The sequence below is a fragment of the Octopus sinensis genome, linkage group LG1, assembly GCF_006345805.1.
Source record: "Octopus sinensis linkage group LG1, ASM634580v1, whole genome shotgun sequence".
Lineage (NCBI taxonomy): Eukaryota > Metazoa > Mollusca > Cephalopoda > Octopoda > Octopodidae > Octopus > Octopus sinensis.
In genome coordinates, this window is record NC_042997.1 from 145,224,190 (window position 1) to 145,246,941 (window position 22,752).

A 22,752-nucleotide genomic window follows, 5' to 3' on the forward strand; every position below is an offset into this window, starting at 1 on the left:
GTTGACACAAGCCTTGTGAATGAAATTAGGTAGACAGAGACTGTGTGGAAACTCATCAGGTGGAGTGTACCCGCAAATTCGAAGGCCGGTTTTGTTACACACACAAAGCATCACGCTGATTCTGCCTGAAGATTTACATTAAGGATACAAGTGGCTGTGGAATGTTCAGCCACCTACACTATTACACAATGAGTACAGAGCTCCACTGATTGGACAAGTGGAACTGTAATTTATTGAAGTTGACACAAGATCCATTCATTCATATCAAGGAATAAGTTTTGATCATTATTGAAACTTACTAGTGTAACTGTTTCAACAATTTGCAAACCGGTTTGTTTTGTTTTTGTTTTTTCCCAAATTGAATGAGAAAAGACATATACTATTAGTTTCCAAATGCATACATGTAAAAAAAACATTATGTCTGGGGTAACTAGCTAGCCTCATTACATAGATATTAAAAGAGATTCTCTGTTATACAGTTCCTCCTTTATAACAAACATACTAGTACAAAGAAAGAAAAATGAGGTAAGGTTAAAAAAAAAATTAATAAAATAGAGGGTTTCAGAAATACAGAAAATTTGCATTGATTATCTTTTAAATGGAAAAATAATTAATAATTTCAAGCTCAAACAGATTTGACTAAAACAGAGAAACATTGTTTTACTTTATGTATTTTATGTGAGAGAAAAAAAAATTGTGTTCAATTAGATGAAAGGATCACACAGGGATGGAAAAAAAAAATGAACGAAAATGAGGGTAGCTTACACCTTGGTGACATATATCACTCTCCTCCTACCTTTCGAGGCTGGATCACAAATAGTCAAAAGCTTAAGGGAAATAAGAGATGTTGGGGATGAGCACACCATTTGAGGCACACATATGCACAATCAATTTAATGAGGCACAGATCTGTGATACAAGAAAAGGCTTGAAATATGTGAAACAAAGTGGAAATTGAATACAAAATGACTCTACTATTAATCAAGTAGGTCAGACACAACCCTTAAAAATTGCTGCTCTGGAACTACTTTGATACAATTTGCAATTTGAACATAGAATTGTTGGTTTATTTTTCATTTATATACCTCTTTGTTTTTGCTTTTTTTGCTTTTTTAAATATAAACATCATAACTTCCATCATCTTTTATCACCTTTAAACAACTCATAATCATTTTGAAAACAGCTTTTGAAAACATTAGCATAGCTCTCCAAATAAAATTACTATGTCCATTATAATTTTTACTACAGATAATTTTTCTTTCTTTTTATAAATCATTGTAATTTTAAAGTTTGACATAAATTTCACATAGTTATTTAAGATGTTTGGGCCACATCTCTAGGTGTTGATGGTTTTATTTTAGCTAAAAGCTTTGATGAAAGTGGTGATAGGGATTGCAGGGGAGGAGAAGTGGAACAACAATGGTTAACATTTTTGTTGGTTTTGTTATAGTTGGATGGTGGTGGAATTGGAGAGGGAAGGGAACAAGCTGGAGATGAAGAATATATTTTTGGAGCTTGAATAGAAGGCAGAGTTGAATTGGAGCCAAGATTCAGTAGATGGTCTTTATCATGGATCAGCAAACACGTTGCAAGAATTTTATTTGGTTCACTCACTGTTATAGTAAACTTTGAAACACCAGTGTTCGGAGACACACGTAGAGCATGGCTTTTACCACCGGGAAATTTACATTCAAGTTCATCGATAAAAATTCGAATGAGTTCTTTTAAAAATCCCCCATGGCTAACAATTAAGACGTCAGCTATACTTTGATGGCAGCTATCCCCATCATCAAAACTACTGCTACGACCAGAGCTCATACTGGAGAAGTTAGAGTGGCGATGTTCGAGTAGAGGAGAGAGCGATACATTGGGACAGCCATGCTTTGTTGTCTTTGGACATGGGATGCTCCCTCGAACCTCAGCATCTGTAACTGGTACTGTGAAAGGAGAGTCATAGCAGGAATCAGAATTCTTAAAACAAAAATCGTCGTCGTCGTCATCGTCATCATCGTCGTCATCATCATCATCACCTTCATTATCAAGAGTATCTTCATATTCATCATCCAAATGAGCTGTGATACTATTGTCATCAGAATCTAGTGTCTCACTCTCCTCCTGGAGACTGGAGAAACCAGAACTACTTGATGAGTTTGACCTTTTCATGTTTCCTCCAAGGTTACCATTCCCATTGCTAGTATTTGATGCACCATCAGTATGATCAACAATATTGCTGTCATTAGTAGAGGTTCTATTATTATTATTATTATTGTTTAACCTAATATCACCGGGTTTTGCAATACCAGACCCAATGGCTGAATTTACACCATTGGATCCAGTATGATTGGGGTTAACATTATTGGCTCCTTTGTCCAAAAGCGTTACAGGCAAAGAGTTTTTTGATACTCTTGCTGTTTCAACCACAACCAAAGAGGAAGAAACTGAGTTAATAGATGCACTGTTTTTATTTTCAGGCTTTGCTATTATATCATTTTCACAGCCATCATTCAGTTCGGTGTTATTACTTTCCAAAGATGACAAAGAATTCCTTGTTCCTGCAGATACTGCCGGAGTACATCCATCGTTACAGTTCTTATTTCTGCTACTGCTATTTGTCAATTCCTGAACTGAAGAAATCGTCCCAGAACTTTTATTAGAATTTACAGTGATTCCTTGATCGCTGAGAGTTGCTGGGACAGAATGCTTTATTCTGCTGCTGCTCTTTTCACTTACGATTCCAATTTCCAGCTTTGAATTTGGGTTGTTGTGATGCTTAGCATGTGTGTGTCTTCTCCGCTTGTGTTCACTATCATCGTAAGCTGCAGTTGTTATCACTGGTTTTATATTTACTGAGCAATCAGTCTGATCAGTTTTAGGCTGTTCATGCTCTTGTTTTGTACTATTGATTGCATCTATATAGCGGCGCTTAATTGGTGCAGGTACATAATTGCCATCTTCTACCTGGCTGCTTTTACGTATTTGATCACACAAATCTTTGAAGAATGATTTTGCCCTTTCTTGCATCTAAAACAAAAAAAAAAAGATATATTCAGTAAAACAATGCTTTAATAAAATGGTACTAATTGGAAAAAACAATTATAAATTATATAAAAGTGTCTTTTAGTCAGTATGTATAAATCACTTTAGAGTGTATCTTCCACAAAATTATTACAATAAAAATCAGGATCTAAAGAAGAAATTATTACATGCCAACTAAACTAGTGAATGAAAATGTTTTAAGCTCTTTATATAAACATCTTGACAGATTTATTAATATTTTGGTTAACACTTAAAACTGATAATATTTTTAAAATCTTTTTCAGTCCAAGAGAAAGGACAAACCTCCCATGACCCATTACAAAGCCTTAGGAGAGGAGGGAAGATATCCTAAAACAAGAAACCTAACTTGGATGCTTGCTACTGAGTGAATCCTGCAAGAAGTATGAAATGTGCCCAGTAGTGGAGGCATGTGGCTTAGTGGTTAGGGTGTTGGACTTGTGATCCTAAGACAGTGGTTTCAATTCCTGGACAGGACAACAAATTGTATTCTTAAGCAAAATACTTTATTTCACATTGTTCCAGTCCACTCAGCTAGCAAAAGTGAGTAATCTGGTGACAGACTAACATCCCATCCAGGGAGAAATATATATGCCACAGAAATTGGCTCTGAGTCTATGACTCTGGAAGGATCTTTTTACCTTTTTATCATCATCTGCCAAGTAGGGGTGTTAAATTTAGCAATGGAGTGGATGGGGTTTTGTAATCTTCTCTTCTACATGGATTACAAGAACATCTTGCTTGTACATTTCATTTTGGGCATGGTTTCTACAATGAGATGCTCTTTCTAACACCAACCATTTTACAAGGAGCACTGAGTGCATTTATCATGGCACCAGCATCTGAGAGGTTACCATGTCCATTTTGAGACCAAAGAGTCCTCTTGACATTACACTACCTCTGCTTATTTGCCAACCTTTTTACAAATTGTAATTCAACACTTGCTGACAGTTTGACAGGAGCTGGTAAGCCAGATTATTGTGCCAAGTTCCACTATCTACTTTAGCATGGTTTTATGGCTGGATGCCCTTCCTAATGCCAACCACCACCATCATCATCATCATCATCATAGTTTAACGTCCGCATTCCATGCTGGCATGAGTTGGACGGTTTGACTGAGGCCTGGCAAGCCTGGAGGCTGCACCAGGCTTCAATCTGATCTGGCAATGTTTCTACGGCTGGATGCCCTTCGTAACGCCAACCACTCTGAGAGCATAGTGGGTGCTTTTTACATGCTACTGGCACAGGAGTCAGCCAGTCAGGGGGCACTGGCATCGACCACGTTCACATAGTGCTTTTTACATGCTACAAGCACAGAGAGCCAATCAGGCAGCACTGACATCAACCCACACTCAAATGGTGCTTATTACATGCCACCAGCATGGGTACCAGTCAGGCGGCACTGGCCTCAACTACAATTTCACTTGACTCAACAGATCTCTCAAGCACATCATATTGCCTGACACTTCAAGGGTACTTTATTTTAAATGGGCCACTGGCATCGGCCATGGCTGCTATCTCACTTTACTTGCTGGGCCTTCTCATTCACAGAATATCTCCAACTACTTTACAGATTTTTTTTTTCTTTTTATATGTGGTACCAGCATCGGTGAAGTCCACTTTCACATGGTTTTTATGACTGGATTCCCTTCCTAACACCAACCACTATACAAAGTGGAATGGGATACTTTTTACGTGACACCAGCCTTATTAATATTCTTATGAAAAGTTTTCTTTTGTAATTTCATATAAGTTTCTGCTGCACCCACTGGTGTAGCTTTGTGTTCCTTATGTGTGTGTGTGTGTGTGTGTGTGTGTGTGGTGTGTGTGTGTGTGTGTGTGTGTGCAACATTGTGTTATTATTTTTGTGGGGGTTTGAAGAATGTTTTATTATGGGGTTCAGTTTCTTGTTTCTTTATTGCCCACAAGGGGCTAAACATAGAGGGGACAAACAAGAGCAGACAAAGGGATTAAGTCAATTACATCGACCCCAGTGCGTAACTGGTACTTAATTTATCAACCCCGAAAGGACGAAAGGCAAAGTCGACCTTGGCAGAATTTGAACTCAAAACGTAACGGCAGACGAAATACCACTAAGCATTTCGCCCGGCATGCTAATGTTTCTGCCAGCTCGCCACCCTTGTTTCTTGCTATATTAGCATATGTTCTGTGTATAATGCGAGTTGTGTTACTTTATTGAGCCTTAATCTAGTGGTTAGGGTGGTGCACTCACGATCATGGTTTCAATTCCTAGACCAGGTGGTGTGTTGTGTTCTTGAGTAAAATACTTCATCTCATATTGCCCTATGATCACTTTGACACCTGATACGTGGCAAACTGTGCACTTGCTCCGGCAATGTTAATTTGATGGAAGGAGCAAGCTAATGTACAACACATACATTTGATCACTACAAACAAATCATTTGTGCAGGTCGTTCGGCAAAAGCTGAACGCTCGTACATCGTCTTCGATGGGGTATTCTGTCATCATTATTATTAGTTTATGTGTTGGTGTCACATAAAAAGCACTCAAGCCAATACCATGTAAAAGTGCTTGTGCCATTGGTACATTAAAAGCACCCAGCACACACTGTAAAGTGGTTGGCATTAGGAAGGGCATCCAGCTGTGGAAGCCAAGCCAAATCAAACTGGAGTCTGGTGCAGCTTCCCAGCATGCCAGCTCTGGTCAAACAGCCCAACCCATGCCAGCATGGACAACAGGCATTAAAGGATGATGATGGTAATTGATGATTAATGATAATGATGAGTGATATGATGATGGTGATTATTATTATTATTATTATTAATGACTTATGTAAAAGAATTACCTGTTGTAGAGTTTCTGCGCCAGTTGGTGTATAATTGGCCACAGAAGTATTTATTTTTTTAGCAGCAGTCACCAGTTCACGATAACCTTTTCCCTCAATGATACCAAATTTCTAAAATTATTAAAAAAAAAGTAAATATAAAATAAACAGTTAATACGATGTTGTATACATGAAAGATAATGAAAAAAAAAAATGAAGCAGAAATGTTTGTAATTTAAACAATATTTTGCACATAATTTAATTCAAAGTGTGCATTGCACAGACACAAATATATTATTAATACATCACTATCACTCATATCATTTTAATATTTTGTAATATGGTAAAAGGTGGAGGCGCAATGGTAGTGGTTAGGGCTACAGACTCGCGGTCGGATGATTGCAGTTTCGATTCCCAGACCAGGCGTTGTGTGTGTTTATTGAGCGAAAACACCTAAAGCTCCACGAAGCTCCAGCAGGGGGTGGTAACGACCCCTGTTGTACTCTTTCTTCCTGTTTCTTGAGTAACGTTGTGATGGACTGGTGTCCTGTCCAGCTGGGGGGAACACATACGCCATAGAAACTGGGAAACTGGGCCCATGAGCCTGGCTAGGCTTGAAAAGGACACATGAATAATAATAATAAATACGGTGAAAGCAGCGATTTGATAGAATTGTTAGCATGCCAGGCAAAATGTTTACAGCATTTCGTCTACCTTCACGTTCTGAGTTCAAATTCCACCAAGGTCCACTTTGCCTTTCATCAGTTTGGGGTCAATTAAACAAGTACCAGTTGAACACTAGGGATGATGTAATTGACTTACCCCTACCTGAAATTTCTGGCCTTGTGCCAAAGTTTTGAAATCGTTATTTTGTAATATGGTATTTGCTGTGAAGGTGCATGGCTTAGTGTCCAGTGCATATTCAGCTCACGATTGCAAGGCCGTGAATTCAATTCCTGACGATATGTTATGTCTTAAACAAGACACTTTATTTCATGTTACTCCAGTCCACTCAACTGGCAAAAATGAGTGGTACCTATATTTAAAAGGGCCAGTATTTTTACATTCTGTGTCACGTTGAATCTCTCCAAGAACTATGTTAAGGGTGTGCATGTCTGTGGAGTTCTCAGCCACTTGCACATTAATTTCACACACACACACACACACACACACACACACACAGGGATTACATTCATATTTTACAGTTAAGGTATTATAACAACATGTACTGGAGTGCTGGCATTACACAAATAGAAAAAAAAGTAAAAACAAAGATCAATGCAGACACTACTGCACTAATGAATCAGAAGAAAGCAAACAAACATTCATAAAAAAGACTTTTCTGTTAACCATTAGGAGAGACTAAAAGCATTATAGATTTGCTTCCTGTAGGATAGAAATTTTGGGAATTTGAACAAGAGAGACAGTTACATTGGAAACTATTTCAGTAATTTACTTTAGAACAATTACATTAACACACTTGTTATTGTATTATTAACAGAATATACAGCTCATAAGTTTCAAATGATTTAAAAATAAAAACAGTCAAGAATTTTAAAGGGCTTAGTAAAATAACTAACTTTGCCATTACTAAGGTTGGTAGAATTTCCCTCTTAATTGGAGAAAGAAAACAAGAAAACACAGTCATAAATGTTGGCAGCTCTCAATTTTTATTATTAAGCAGGTTCTAAAATAAAATGACGATAGACGATTTACAAGGGGATGCTGAAGAGTTCCTGGCTTTGGGTAAAAGAAAATACAGGAGGATCAGTCAATTATGATTTTATTCAACATATTCCCCACTCAGATTCACACACTTATTGCAGCAGTCCTTCAGTTTTTCTAAGCCCTGTAAAAGAACTTGGGAAGGTTGAGCCTTCAACCCTTTCGTGATACCCTTAAAGCCAGGAAATTCTCAGCACTCCCTTGTAAGCTCGAACAAAAACTCTTTAAAGCAAATAGTTTTGTGTTATAGAACTAAGAGTGGTCTCAAGTAGGCTGGTATCAAAAAAAGGTAAAATTCTCATATGACACAAGATTTCTCAGGGGTTGCATAATTGACAGAGTGATGATCAACCGACAAAAACTCAGATTTCGTAGCCAAGACAATTAACTCTTTGTGGCCCTCTCCACCTAACTCTAAGTTTGTACCACAGATAATATATATATTTCTTTACTACCCACAAGGGGCTAAACATAGAGGGGACAAACAAGGACAGACAAAGGGATTAAGTCGATTATATCGACCCCAGTGCGTAACTGGTACTTATTTAATCGACCCCGAAAGGATGAAAGGCAAAGTAGACCTTGGCGGAATTTGAACTCAGAACGTAACGGAAGACGAAATACGGTTACGCATTTCGCCCGGCGTGCTAATGTTTCTGCCAGCTCGCCACCTTTACTACTATAGGCAGTGTTTTCATTGCAAAACTGATTAAGTATATACTGGCTTGTAATGCCAAGTTCAGTTCCAGCCTTGGGTAATGCTATCAGCAATACGTGAATACCTTGTCCAATGAGAGTTGACCTCCATTTACTAACTGCTATTGGAAACAGAGACAAGAGAGCACTTTCTCTAAGGATCCTAAAAATTTGGAAAGGATTAGCAAGATTTTTGTACAAGCAACAATATTATTTGTTAAATACACAAATGTAATACCAAGCAGAGTCAGAACACTGCTATAAATTATAATTTTTACTTCTAAACAGCTAAATTATATTCAACAATATAAAAATATAAATAATTAGAAAAAGAAAATACTACTACTATAATGAAATAGAGTCCAAGTATTTTATTCTGTTATCACCAGTAAGAACTGAAGTATATATTTTAAATGAGTTCTTACATTGCTGTTATCAGTAAATTATACTGGCAATACAAAACCACACAGTATTTTAGAAAGATTACTTCATTATATCTGCTTTTATGATTTGATAATATCGAGAGATCTTTCAAAACTACCACAGGATAAAGAGATTTGATAAGATTGGCGATATCTCTGACAATCATATTGAATATTGTTACGTATCTTCCTTACGTCACTTTGCCATCGTTGGAATAGTATGTTAGGCTACACTGACCCAGAGGAATATGTCATAGCAACATGACACAGGAACAAAAGAACGGCAAAAAGTGGAAGTACTTAATGGAATATAGAGTAACAACAGTTCAGAATTACTTGACAATAAAACCAACAAGGACAAGAAAATAAAGATGCCAAAAAGACACTATTATACATATATAATTCTTATAGTAGTTCTTCATTTATTTTTATTCTGCTGTATTTTTCTTTCTAGCAATGGACATTTAGGCATCATAAAGCTTTTGTACTGATTTAGAAAGCAAAAAAAAAAAAAACCTCAGCTAAGTTCACTATTTTTACCTGTCATCTTTTATAGACATATTTACGGTTATGAGAAGCCATTTCATGGATGCAAGGAATAGTAGTGAAATATCCCTCAAATTATAGCCTAAGCTTTGATTACAGTTCTGGTCAAGAGCTAAACAACGTTATAGTTTGGGTCATAAAATATTATTTAAGTTACTGGTGGACAATAGGATAGTGACTAACTTCAGCTTAAGACCCACAACAGGGTTAGCAGATGAATAGAGAGGTCTGTGTGACAAGATGCTATTCATAAATCACAAGCTAACATTGTGGGAGGACAGTATTGTAGATACAACATAAGTTTGAAGAGATGAGGAAATCTTTCAAGTTCTTTTCTCTGGGCAAGTGTCATAGTTAAAATAAATATAGATGCAAGAATGAGTGTGTGGTAAGAAGTTTGCTTCCCAACCACATGATCTGGGTTCAGTTCCACTGTGTGGCATCTCGGGCAAGTGTCTTCTACTTCTTTGTGATTGGATTTGACAGATGGAAACCAAAAGACCATCATCATCATCATCATCATTTAATGTCTGTTTTCCATGCTGACATGAGTTACACACACACACACCTATGTGTTTGCCTTTTTGTTTGTATTTGGCCCCCACCACTGCTTGACAACTGGTGATGGTTTGTTTACAGCCCCATAAATTATTGGTTCAGCAAAAGAGACTGATAGAACAAGTACCACACTTAAACAAAATAAATACTAAGACTGCTCAATTCAACTAAAACTCTTCAAAGTGGTGCTCCAGCATGACCGCCAACCAATGACTGAAACAAGTAAAAGATAATTACTGTGGTTTCAATGTTTTGACCTCAGACCCTTTACCTGCTGTGCACAGAATTTTCTTTTCTCTTCATCAATAATGGGATTCTTCCTTCCCACATAGTAACTACATTTACACTACAACACTTCTTCAATTATTTCCTATCAATACAAACCCTCATTAACTTCTTCCAATTCTAGATTCCCCGAAACTTGGTGCTCACCCATCTATGTCCATTCATACATATTACATATGGCTCCTTTAAATATGATTGAATAGCTCTCATGGGCCACTAGCTTTCTGATTGCCCACCAGTTACTAAACTTGAAGAGAAAGGAATAATTTTGACAATACCATATGTAAAGAGGATAGAGAAGTAGGAAGTGTTTTGAATAACGATGCAGCATATGAAGTAACATATGCTATATCAGTGGAGAAAATATGTATTAGAAATGATAAAAGCTTGTTTGTTTATTCTTAAAGACAGCACAAAGTAAGGAGAGGGGGGGGGAGGAACCAGATAAGTGTTACTATGCCAGACTTTTTGAATAAATAGCACAAAATAAACAGAAATATTCTATTGGATCCAATGCTGAAGCCAACGGTAGAAATAATAAGACAAGGAATAGTGAATAAAACAATTATGTCAATGAAGTCACAGAAAGCTGCTAGAGTAATTGCTGATATGTTGAAAAATATCAAAGAAGTTTAGGTAATCCAAGTCAAATTTGTGTAGGAAGGTGTTATTCTTGCTACTGGTATACACAGCAGAAACGTTTCGCTGTAACAAAAGCAAGGAAGATGCACTGGAATGGAGTTAAGCTAATGGATTACATAGTGAACGTGTTAGACAGTTTGTAACCAAGCTAATATACTTGAAAAAGCTGTGATGTACAAAATGGTTATTTGGTTTATTCCAGGATGACGATGATGATGATGATGATGATGATGATGATAAAAAAGCAAAAAAAAGCATCATAAATGTCATATATTTAGCTGGCAAAACAGCAGGAGATATGATGACGACAGCAAGATGAAATTATAAACAAAATGAATGAGTGAAAAAATTTAAAAAATTTTTTTAAAGGATAGCCAGGGGAGGGGAAATATGGCTAAAGGTATCATTGGCAATAGGAAAATGGATTTTAAAAACAATAAAGACATACATAATGATTGTGCTACTTGTAAAGGAGGAACTCAGTCAAGGGCAAACTATTCTATTTTGCATTTGTTGATCTTCAAATGAATATATAAAGAAATGAACAAAGAAAAAGAGCCTTTGATGGTGTCATACATTTTACAGTCTGGCGGGCAATCAGAAAGCTAGTAGCCCATGAGAGTCGTTCAGTCGTATGCAAAGGAGCTAAATGCGATATACACAAATGGATACAGATGGGTGAGCACGAAGTTTCAATAGTTCCTAATGACTTATTTATATATTTTATAATGCAATCAACGAACAATAGTGGCATTAGTTACACATTTTCAATGGCTTAATCACTGCTTCATTGCATTTCTGACAGCGGCGCTGACAAGAGTGTCTGCAACCCAGTGTAGAACAAATATCACATTCATACAGTTTCCTTGTTGGTGTTTGTATCCACTACCAACATATATCAGTGAAAGAAAGGAAGTACAAACACACACACACACACACACACACATTATCATCATTTTAATATCTACTTTTACATGTTTACATGTATTAGATAGAATTTATTGAGGCAGATTTTCTATGGTCAGATATCCTTATGATACCAACCAGTACCTGTTTCCAAGGAAGGTAATTTTCGCCCAAAGCTAGACATATTTTCACAGAATATTGGAAATAAAGGACACTGTTTCAATGATAGTGACAACCATTTTACAATTTTCACAAGATGTCAAGGCAATGTGACACAAACCACCCTACCTATACACACACACACACACACACACACACACACATAAATATGCCATGAGAAAAGTTCCCAGTCCACTCTGTAAAGTGGTTGGCATTAAGAAGGGCAGTAGAGCCTGGTGCAGGCCTCTGGCTTGCTAGCTCCTATGAGACCATCCAAACTATACCAGCAGGGAAGATGGATGTTAAACTACTACTACGGCGATGGTGACGACAATGATATATACAATGCACTTCTTTCAGTTTCCATCTATCAAATCCACTAATAAGGCTTTGGTTGACCTATATTGATGACACATGCCCAAGCTGCCAGCAGAGGGGCTGAACCCAGAACACCATGTCGTTGGGAAACAAACTTCTTACCAAACAGCCAAACCTGTGCCTAGAGTAGATATGAATGTGTAGTTACAAAATTTGTTTCATGGCAACTGTGATTTTGAGTTTGGTGCCACTGTATGGCACCCTAGACAAGCGTGTTCAGGCTAAACAATTCCATTACAAGTGGAATTGGGAGATAGAAACAGAGAGCAAGCCCATCAAATCAGTGTTTTTACAAAAACCAAAAAGAAAGAAAATACCACTGAATTTAATATACTAAATAAATATTTATTACTTCATATATATATATATAATTTGCATACAAGAGACAAAATGTTACTGATCTTCCATAGATCACTTTATCAAAGTGTAAACATCGCATCTACTAGTCCTGTATAGTTGAAATACTATGCCAGGCTGCACTGACCCAGAAGACTATGTCTTAGCAACACACATGACACATGAACAAAAGAATGACAAGACTTGAAGGTCATTATGGGAATATGAAGCAACATTTCAGAATTAGATGACAATAAATCAACAAGGATGAGAAAATGTTTCAAGAGACCGTAAAGAAGTCTAAGAGAAAACTTTTTTTTAAAGTTTACACATAAAGCAAAAATAAATGATATATAGAATAATTATCTATATGCAAAGAATATAATAAAGCTATAAATTCAATGATTGTTTTGAATACTATATGTAAAATATTCTTAGGAATTTCTCAATTAGTGGGTGAAAGAAAACAAAGAAAAAAAAACCTTAGTTGCAATTGTTGGTGACATTCAAAGTAAAAAGGGAGATAATTCTAAGAAATTTGGAATTCATTTTCTATAAAATCATATTAACATTTAGTGTGCCCCTGGTGGTTAACTTATTATAGGGAAGACAGTAACTCCTAGATTAATTTAACCCTTTTGATACCAACCCGGCTGAAACCGGCTCTAGCTCTGAGTACAAATGTCTTATTTTCATAAGTTTTGAATTAAAATCTTCCACCAAACCTTAGTCACAATTAATGTTCCTAACACTAGCTGAATGATAACTAAGTTATTTTACTAAATTCTTTGTTATATTTAAAGTATTTGAAAGAAATACAGAGCATCTCAAAATAAATACAGTAACAAAAGATTTGAAAGTTTGGATTTTATATCACTGTGTAAAGGTGTACAGAGCATGTACATTGAATTTTTAAAAACACTTTATAAAGTTCTTAAAGTTGGTTGAGCATGTATGTGAAAGAAAGAGAGACAGAAGTAGATCATGAAAGAGAGACAGATAGAGACATAAGACAGGGAGACAAAGAGAGAAGGAGATACATATATATATATATAAAGGGGAAGTTTAAACAAACAAATGTATTAGTATAGCGCTCAGGAATAGAAAAAGTCTTTTATGTTTCGAGCCTACGCTCTTCGACAGAAAGGGACACAGAAAAAAACAAGGAGAGAAAAAAAATATATATATATTACATAACACATCATGTGAAACAAAATCTATCTTAAAAAATAAACCTTAAAAGTATAAAACACACACACACACAAACACATACACACTCACACACAGAATCCACAGAAGTTATAAAACTTACCCGTTCCCGAAGACGTTTGTCATGGACTATAATAATATGTTCACAGCATTTGTTGTTTTCTACTATCACCTTTGCGGTCTCAGCAGCACGGTTAAGGTCACTTGCAAAGACATGGGTAAAGTTCTCGTTCTGTAGCCGACCAGCTACCAGACGGACTTGGTCGAGACCAGTAGACGATAATTGCCAATCTTTCTGGCCTGCAATAAGGAAATATCTCTTTAATGCTAAATATATCCAGACATGATAATTTAGTGACAATTTAGCTGATGTAATGTAGAAAGATACAGAAATAAAAAAAAATAAATAAATATAAAATAAACAAAACAATACATATGCAGTGAAAATTCATCAAATGTTCAATCTACAATATGGTGTTTGTGTGTGTGTGTGTGTGTGTGTGCACGTCCGTGTGCACATATATAACAAAAATGAGCTCAGAAAATAAGTCATGGCTGGTGGAATGTATTTGAACATAGACAAATACAGGTATATCAGATACCATGCAATAAAAATTCTTGATTTATTAAAATTATCTCCAGCGCTGCCCCAACGGGCCTCCGTGCCGGTGGCATGTAAAAAAGCACCATCTGATCATGGCCGTTGCCAGCTTTGCCTGGCCCCCATGCTGGTGGCACGTAAAAAGCACAATCCGATTGTGACCGTTGCCAGCCTCGCCTGGCCCCCGTGCCAGTGGCACGTAAAAAGCACCATCCGATCGTGGCCATTGCTAGCCTCGCCTGGCACGTAAAAAGCACCATCTGACCATGGCCGTTTGTCAGCCCCGTCTGGCACCTATGCCGGTGGCACGTAAAAAGCACCCACTACACTCACGGAGTGGTTGGCATTAGGAAGGGCATCCAGCTGTAGAAACATTGCCAGATCAGACTGGGCCTGGTGCAGCCTTCTGGCTTCCCAGACTCCAGTTGAACCGTCCAACCCATGCTAGCATGGAAAGCGGACGCTAAATGATGATGATGATGAATTACCAAATGACAATCAAAATGAGCTCCACCTGATAAAAGAGAGATTATTTCATGATTAATGAACTTTCCAAAGTTGATGAACCATTAAAGGAAAGGACAGGCATATTGTCAGAGATACGAGGACAGTTGTGTACATATCATTTCTATTATGTTAAACTGTCGTATGTCCAAATTTGGTCAAATGCATTTTTTTTTTCAATATTTATTTTTGCTTGCAATAGCTGGTTCTTCTGGTCAAACTATCGTATCTCAAGCCACTTCGGATGCCAAGATATCAAAAATTGCCAAAGTGTTTTTGCTATGGAATGGTGAAACTTTTTTGTTGTTTTCTGAAAAAACATTTTGGACTTACGGCATTTTTGCACAACAATATGTTTCTACCTCAATAGGTGTCATCAGTAAGACAATTTTCAAACATTCCTCCAATAACCAAAGAATTTAGGCTTACACAAAAAGGAGAATACAACTATGCCTGAGAAATTTGTATTGTGCTGGTGCCACATAAAAGTAGATGTGCAGTGCCATGCAAAAGCATCCATACGGTGCCATGTAAAAGCACCCATACAGTTCCCATGTAAAAGTGCCTGTGTGGTGCCATATAAAAGCCCCCAGCACACTCTGTAAAGTGGTTGATGTTAGGAAGGGCAAAAGGTGTATCACTGTGACATTAGATCATTGTAAAGCAGTAGGATGAACAACATATTTGGTTGACAGGCAGAATGTCGAATTTATTATTGTAGGTCACAAAGTTTTGGCATTAAATTCAAAAAGCTTGTGTGTCAGTTTTCTGACACACAATGTTGTGTTTATTATTATAGCTCTTGTAAACCGTTTGAAACCTCTAAGGGTCACTTTACCTGCTAGAGATAGCAGCCCAAATGCTCTAACATCAGATCCCAATGCTGGATGTTCAAGAACCAAATGAAGGTCAGATTTTTAATCCTGGGATCATCTTGATTCCAAAAAGATGTAATATGTCAATGTAGAGTAAATGTAGACTGAGATACATGGGTGCCGGACAGACAGAATCCTACTTTTATTTATACAGAAGTAACAGTGTCAGTACAAAATACAGCCACTGTTTGAAAGAAGTAAACCATGACTTTTTTCTTTTTTTTATTCACTTACTGGAAAGAAGAGTAACCATCATAACTTCTGTGCACCCTTTGAGACAACTGGAATTGATGCCATTAATGCTTTGTTTAAACTATTGCAAGTCAACACCAGCAAGAAATGGGGAGGAAATTCTAGTGGGATAATACTTTGGGAAGGAAGGACTAGTAAATGCAAAGCCTAGAGAGTTGGACACAAAGATGATAACAGAGGGTCTTGTTCCTTCTTCACTCACACCGGGAGTGCTTGAGTGAAGGAGGAACAAGACAACCAACTCTAGGGTAGATGCCATTATGGTATTGTGATAGCAATTGTAGTAAAAAAGACAGATAGGAGAAAGCATTCTTGTAAGCATGAGTGATTTTATGCCAGTCAGTTAAGTGGTCTTTGTTTGGTCATGGTCTAACATTTCTGAATGTATAGTAGCAGCACCATTCCAGATATGAGTAGTATTCCATTGTGTGTCCTACTTGAGCCTTGTAGAACATTAGCACTTGTCAGAAGCTTAGATATTTTCAGACCCTGATAAGAAGGGTCAGTCTTTGGGGGTATAGTACTGACTATGTTGAGAATGTGCCTGGTCATAGCGGGGCCTAAAATTTGGATCAACCATGAAAGCTGGCTGTAAGTTGAGTGTTGTTCATGTTTAAGTTGGGTGTGGTGCAAAGCTGTTTTCTTAATATGAGTAGTGCCTGAGTTGTTTTTGCCTGCTGATAGAGACAAAAATTGGCCAAGCTGCACTGGATCATGTTTATAGGTTTCCATTCATGAAATTGGTACTGGTTTGGTGAGTGGCGTTTAGATTGTATGAGGATGATGCAGGTTTGAGGACGATTAGGGTGGAATGAAAGTTTGTACCATCTGTGTAAAAGAATGCATGGTTGCATGGTCATTGATTGTAGGTCATTGATATATAGAAGGAAGAAGAGAGTATGGAATAAAACCCAATCCTAGTGCTCATCAAATCTGATTGAGAAAGGGACAGAAACAGTTCTATCGATATGCTGTGATGATGTGATCTGATAAGAAAAGGAGCGGAAGACAAAAACCAAATCCTGGAGGATATTGAAGTAGGTTCAGAATGGGAGAGAAAGAGCTCCATCACCACACACTATGATTGTATGACCTGAAAAGAAACTACTGATGCAAAAGATGAGAGAAGGATGGAACTTGTAGGTACAAAGTTTTGATAGTAGATTTGTATAACAAACATAGTTAAAAACTTTACTGAAATTTAGAGCAGCAATGTTATTTTTACTGACTTTCTAAAGGGCAAGAACCCCACTGGTGGGTCTCCACTAGGTTTGGGTCTATGGAAGCCTTACTGGTGGCCATTAAAGAGAGAGAGAGAGAGAAAGAGAGAGGAGATACACGATGATGGAGAATGTTGCTGTTGATGGCCGTCTCCATTACTTCAGAAATATTGAGAATGAGTGCAATTCCTATTGATACTATTGGTACTGCCAAACAGCCTCTTGCAAAGTGAACTCCTAAACAAACAATACAACAGTGTTTCCTTCATGTAACTGATTCACACAGAAATAGCCGAGACAGGAGAGCTCTTCAACATAACAACACTGTTTAGCAAAGTGGCAACCATCAATAACATTGAAATAGAATAAATTGATTGCCATGATAGATAAAAACCGAGTCTCGATTTAGTAACAAGTCCAGACAGCTTCCTTACAATTCACCAACAAAAATAATGACCATAGCAAAAAATCCCTAGCCAAACTACTTCAGTTACTTTCCCAAAATTTCCTTGAAAGTGGTAAACACATACAAATCTAAATTTAGACAAATAAGAAAAAGGTGGTGTTAGGGGAAGGGGTGGCAGACATGGCTGTGTGATTGAGACACTTTGTTTTGCAAGCATGTGGTTTTGGGTTCAGTTACACAGCACAGCACCTTGAGCAAGTGTCTTCTACTAATAGGCCTGGGTCAATCAATGCTTTCCGAGTGAATTTAGCAGGTGGAAACTGTGTGGAAGCCAATCGTGTGTGTGTGTGTGTGTGTGTGTGTGTGTGTGTGTGTGTATGTATTTGTGACATTTGTTTCTACTCTGCCTGAAGAACTGGAGTTGTCTTGTTCGTGTCCTTGTAACTTAATGGTTCAGTAAAAGAAACCAACAGAATAAGTGCCAGACTTAAGAAAACAAATACTGGAGGTGACTTGTTTGACCAAACCCTTCAAGGCAGTGACCAAGCATGCCTGTTGTCCAATGACTGGAACAAAGATCAAAGTATAAAAGATATGTCCTACTTGCAAGAAAGAAAATAAGATATATTCTAATAATTCACAGACATATTCTTTTATTCTTTTACTTGTTTCAGTCATCAGACTGTGGCCATGCTGGAGTACCACATCGTCATCATCATTTAACACCTGCTATCCATGCTGGATGGTTGGACGGTTTGACCAGGCTGGCATGCTGGAAGGCTGCACCAGACTCCAGTCTGATTTGGCATGGTTTTCTATGGCTGGATGCCCTTTCTAATGCAAACCCCTCTGAGAGTATAATGGGTGCTTTTATGTGCCATTAGCCTGACACCAGGGTGGTTTTATGTGCCACCGGCATGATACCAGAATCTGCTACAACTGCGATTTTGCTCAGCTTGATGGGTCTTCTTCTCTAGCACAACATAATGCCAAAGGCCTCCGTCATTGCCTCTGTGAGGCCCAACACTCGAAGGAACTCAGCCACTTTGCCTCCTTGAAAAATTTTTAGTCACATGATACAACCCCAATACTTTTTTTTTTAAGCCTGGTACTTATTCTATCAGTCTCTTTTTGCCGAACCACTAAGTTATGGGAACATAAACAACACCAGTCGTCAAGTGGAGTAGGGTAAGAGTGGGAGAACAAGCATACACACATATACATAAACATACATGTATATGTATGTGTGTGTACATGCTTCTGTGTTTGTCCCCCTACCCCACCACTTGACAACCGGGCTTCTTTTGGTTTCCATCTACCAAATCCAGTCATAAGGCTTTGGTCAGCTCGAGGCTATAGTAGAAGACACTTGCCCAAGGTACCACACATAGTGGGACTGAACCCAGAACCATGTGATTGGGAAGCAAACTTCTTCCCACAGATCCACTCCTGTCCCTTGTGTCTCATAGTAAACAAAATCATTGAATGAATAATCAGAAAACATTATATTGTTAAGGAAAATCTTTAGCTAAATTATATAATCACTTCAAGTTCTAACCAGGCAGAGGCTACCTCAAATAACTTCTACAGTATTACAATTTAGTGCTATAAGTAGCTGTTTGAGTATTCTTTTGTAGATATGGTGTATAAGCACTTTGGAAAGATGATAATGGAATTATATGTTATAAATATATTGTTGCTATTATGCAAAAGTGTCGTAAGTCCAAAATGTTGCTTTTTCAGAAAACAAAAAAAATAGCTTCACCATTCCACAGCAAAGTCGTTGTACTACACTTCAACAATTTTTGATATTTTGGCTTCTAAAGCAGCTGGAGATACGAAAGTTTGACCAAAAGAACCAGCTGTTGCAAGCAAAAAATAAATATTGAAAAACACACATTTGGCCAAATTTGGACATACAACAGTTTACCATAATAGCAACAATATGATTACAATACATTGATATAACTACTAGAATGGCTAGGTAATGGTAAAATAAACATCAGAGATGCTTTGCCCCATGCAAGAAGCTGCAGGAGCTAATCAGAGATATTGCAAGCTCTTCAAAATCCATTACTATACTGGAAACCCTCCCATATCCTCAGCAAGTATCTCAGGGTTACAAGCATTTCAACCCTTAGCCTGTACATTTCACCAGAGCAGGGCAGTGACAACTGAGCTAGTCTTCACCTACAGAAGGGTTCCACTTGCAGTCTGTTATCAACCAAAGCCATCTTGAGCAAGTTTCAGCTGTTATGCCAATTTTCTTGATGGCTTTCTTCAGTTGTCTGGGCTCCAGATCTATCTTTTGCAGGAAATAGCACACTGATCTAGATAAAAATCCATGGCAGCTGACTCCAAAGGAGAATGAAGTTGCATGCCAGCCCTTGATAAAAGCCTTCTCAACAAAGTACTGATATTTCGATTTCTTTACCTGGTGAAAAATATCGACACTTTCCTCTCAGGGCACAGTGAATTCAACCACGATGATTGTATTCCTGGAGAGCAGGAACATGTCTGGCCGGGGTGATGCAATATGAATTCTTAAAAGCCAGAATTCAAGTTCTTACAACCAATAGTACCATCATGGAGAAGCCAGTAATCTAGAGTATTGTAGAGATTATATAAATCCTTAATGGTCACCTCAGATATCATTGTCATCATCATTCGACATCCTTCAGCCTCAGTTCTCTTAACTACTATTTATGCGGCAGACTTTTGCTTATTTCAATGTAAAGAGGAAGCAAGTGTAGTATGCTTCTTATAATGGTTTCTGCTTGAGGCAGATAATCAGCAGTCTTGAGGGGGTGGGTGGGATTAGTTAATACCTGTTTCTTTATTACCCCCAAGGGGCTAAACATAGAGGGGACAAACAAGGACAGACAAACGAATTAAGTCGATTATATCGACCCCAGTGCGTAACTGGTACTTAATTTATCGACCTCGAAAGGATGAAAGGCAAAGTCGACCTCGACGGAATTTGAACTCAGAACGTAACGACAGACAAAATACTACTAAGAATTTTGCCCGGCGTGCTAACGATTCTGCCAGATCACTGCCTTAGTTAATACCATCATAACTCCAGTGATATAAAAGGCAAAGCTGACCCCAGTAAGAATCAAACTCATGCATAAAGAATTAGAAAAAATGCCACAAGACATTTTGTCTGACACTCTGACGATGCTGCTAACTAACTGTCTTTATACTTGTTATAATAAGAAAGATTAATAGCAGTGGCTTGAATAAATTGGCATTTAAATATATGATGGGCTGCTGTGATTTTAACCCCAGGAACAGCCTTGTTTATCAGGCTGCCATCTTGTATAGCAGAGAATATGTTGTCCAATGTAACCTTCTTCTTTATGATGGTTAAGGTGTGATTGGGGAAGATTTGGCTGCTATTTCCAGCAGGTTGAGTGTCTACATTGAAGCTCCAACTCTGGCTTGTAATACATTGAATCAAAGCAAGGTTATTTAACTGTGATTGGTTAACATTGAGTTTAAAACTGTTGCATAGCAATTGTTTAATATCATAACAGAAGAAAGATAGAGAAGAAGTGAGAGGGAAAGTGAGGGAGAAAGGAAGATAGATAGATAGGGAGAGAGAGAGAGAGAGAGAGAGAAACAGAAGGAGATGGAGAGAGGGGGGTGGGCAAGTCGAAGTGTTCATTAGTAGTGGTTGATCAATAGACTAGGAGTAGTAACTGAAGAAAAGAATAGAGGAAGACAGAGGAGGATGTAACAAGACAAAACAAATGTAAGTGGGAGGACATTGACCAAAGCAAGAAAGATAATCAACAAAAAAGGCTTGCAAAATTATTTCTTTTACTCTGCAAACTTTGTACACTTCTGTACAAAAGTTTTTTTTGTGTGCTACTTGTAACAAAAGTTGCAGCCGTAGATAAGTGTTTATAGTATAATAGATTCAGCCTTTGGCCTGTATGGAAATCACATGTTGCTTTTTGTGAAGTGTGTGTGTGTGTGTGTGTATGTGTGTGTGTGTGTGTGTGCAGATGTGGCTGTGTGGTTAAGATCATTTTGCAACCATATGTTCAGGTTCAGTTCCACTGTGTGGTGCTTTGAGCAAGTATCTTCCTCTATAGCCCCAGGCTAACCAATTTCTAGTAACCAAGGCTGTGGAGTCGAAACCAAAAAACTTCAAATCCGACTCCTCTTTATGTAATTAAGTGATTGTGGTCTACATATCTCATAAAGCATATGCATATACTTTGAGTAAGCCTATATGTTATAACTAATTTATATTATAGAATAAAGATATTGTGAGTCGGAGTCACTATAGTTGTACTGACTCTGACTCTAGCTATCCCTTAATTGTTTCCGACTTCGACTCCACAGCCCTGCTAGTGACTGAATCTGGTTAGACAGAAACTGTGTGGAAGTGCATCGTGTGTGCGTGCGTGCGTGCGTGCGTGTGCACGTTTGTCCCTCCTACTCATGGACACCTGGTGTTGGTTTGTCTATATCCTTCTAACTCAGTAATTTTAGCAAAGAAATTACCGATACAATAACTACCAGAAAAAAAAAAAAAAACAATAAATGCTGGTGTGAATTTGTTTGACAGGCCACAATCCAATGACTGAAACAAGTAAATGATAAAAGAAATAACAATATGTTTCTATGATTTCTGTTCAGAATCAACAGATTAAACCAGTGAGTCTGGCAACGCAGGCAAACACCAAGTTATCATATTAGGATTACAGCCAGCAGACAAGAGAACTGTGCAGAAATATTTTTCATGTGTATGAGGTCTTTGTTTTCACATGAGACACATCAACTTAAATTTATTTACAATGCTGGTATTCATATTATACACTGAATAGTGACGTGATCAATCCACCCTAGAACAATCATTAGCTGGTGTGTTTTCAAAAGGGTGTGTGTGGGGTGCGTGTGTTAGTGAGTGCTGCAAATTTTAAGCTCGGAGCAAGGTACAGTAGATAAGTCACATGCGGTTTCTTGCACATGACTTTTTAAGAAAAAAAACAAAATATGCAAAAAAAAAAAAACAACAAAAAAAAAAACTGATTTATCTACAAGTCAGCATCATTATCATTTAATGTCTGTCTTCCACGCTGGCTGGCATGAGTGGAACAGTTTGACACAAACTGACAACCAAATAACTGCACCAGGCTTCATGTCTGCCTTGGCATGG

General features: G+C 37.7%; 1 protein-coding gene across 1 annotated transcript in view; it reads right to left on the reverse strand.

Annotated features, from left to right (window-relative positions):
- Window positions 1-346: 346 nt before the first annotated feature.
- The window catches only part of LOC115225053 (probable cyclin-dependent serine/threonine-protein kinase DDB_G0292550), a 29,531-nt gene continuing 7,125 nt past the window's right edge, over window positions 347-22,752 (reverse strand). Inside the window, exons 3-5 of the mRNA XM_036504620.1 lie at window positions 13,825-14,021; window positions 5,881-5,991; window positions 347-3,020 (exon numbers count right to left, since the gene is read on the reverse strand). Coding sequence (XP_036360513.1) covers window positions 1,314-3,020; window positions 5,881-5,991; window positions 13,825-14,021 — 2,015 coding nt within the window. The 3' untranslated portion in view covers window positions 347-1,313. The remainder of the gene's footprint in view (window positions 3,021-5,880; window positions 5,992-13,824; window positions 14,022-22,752) is intronic.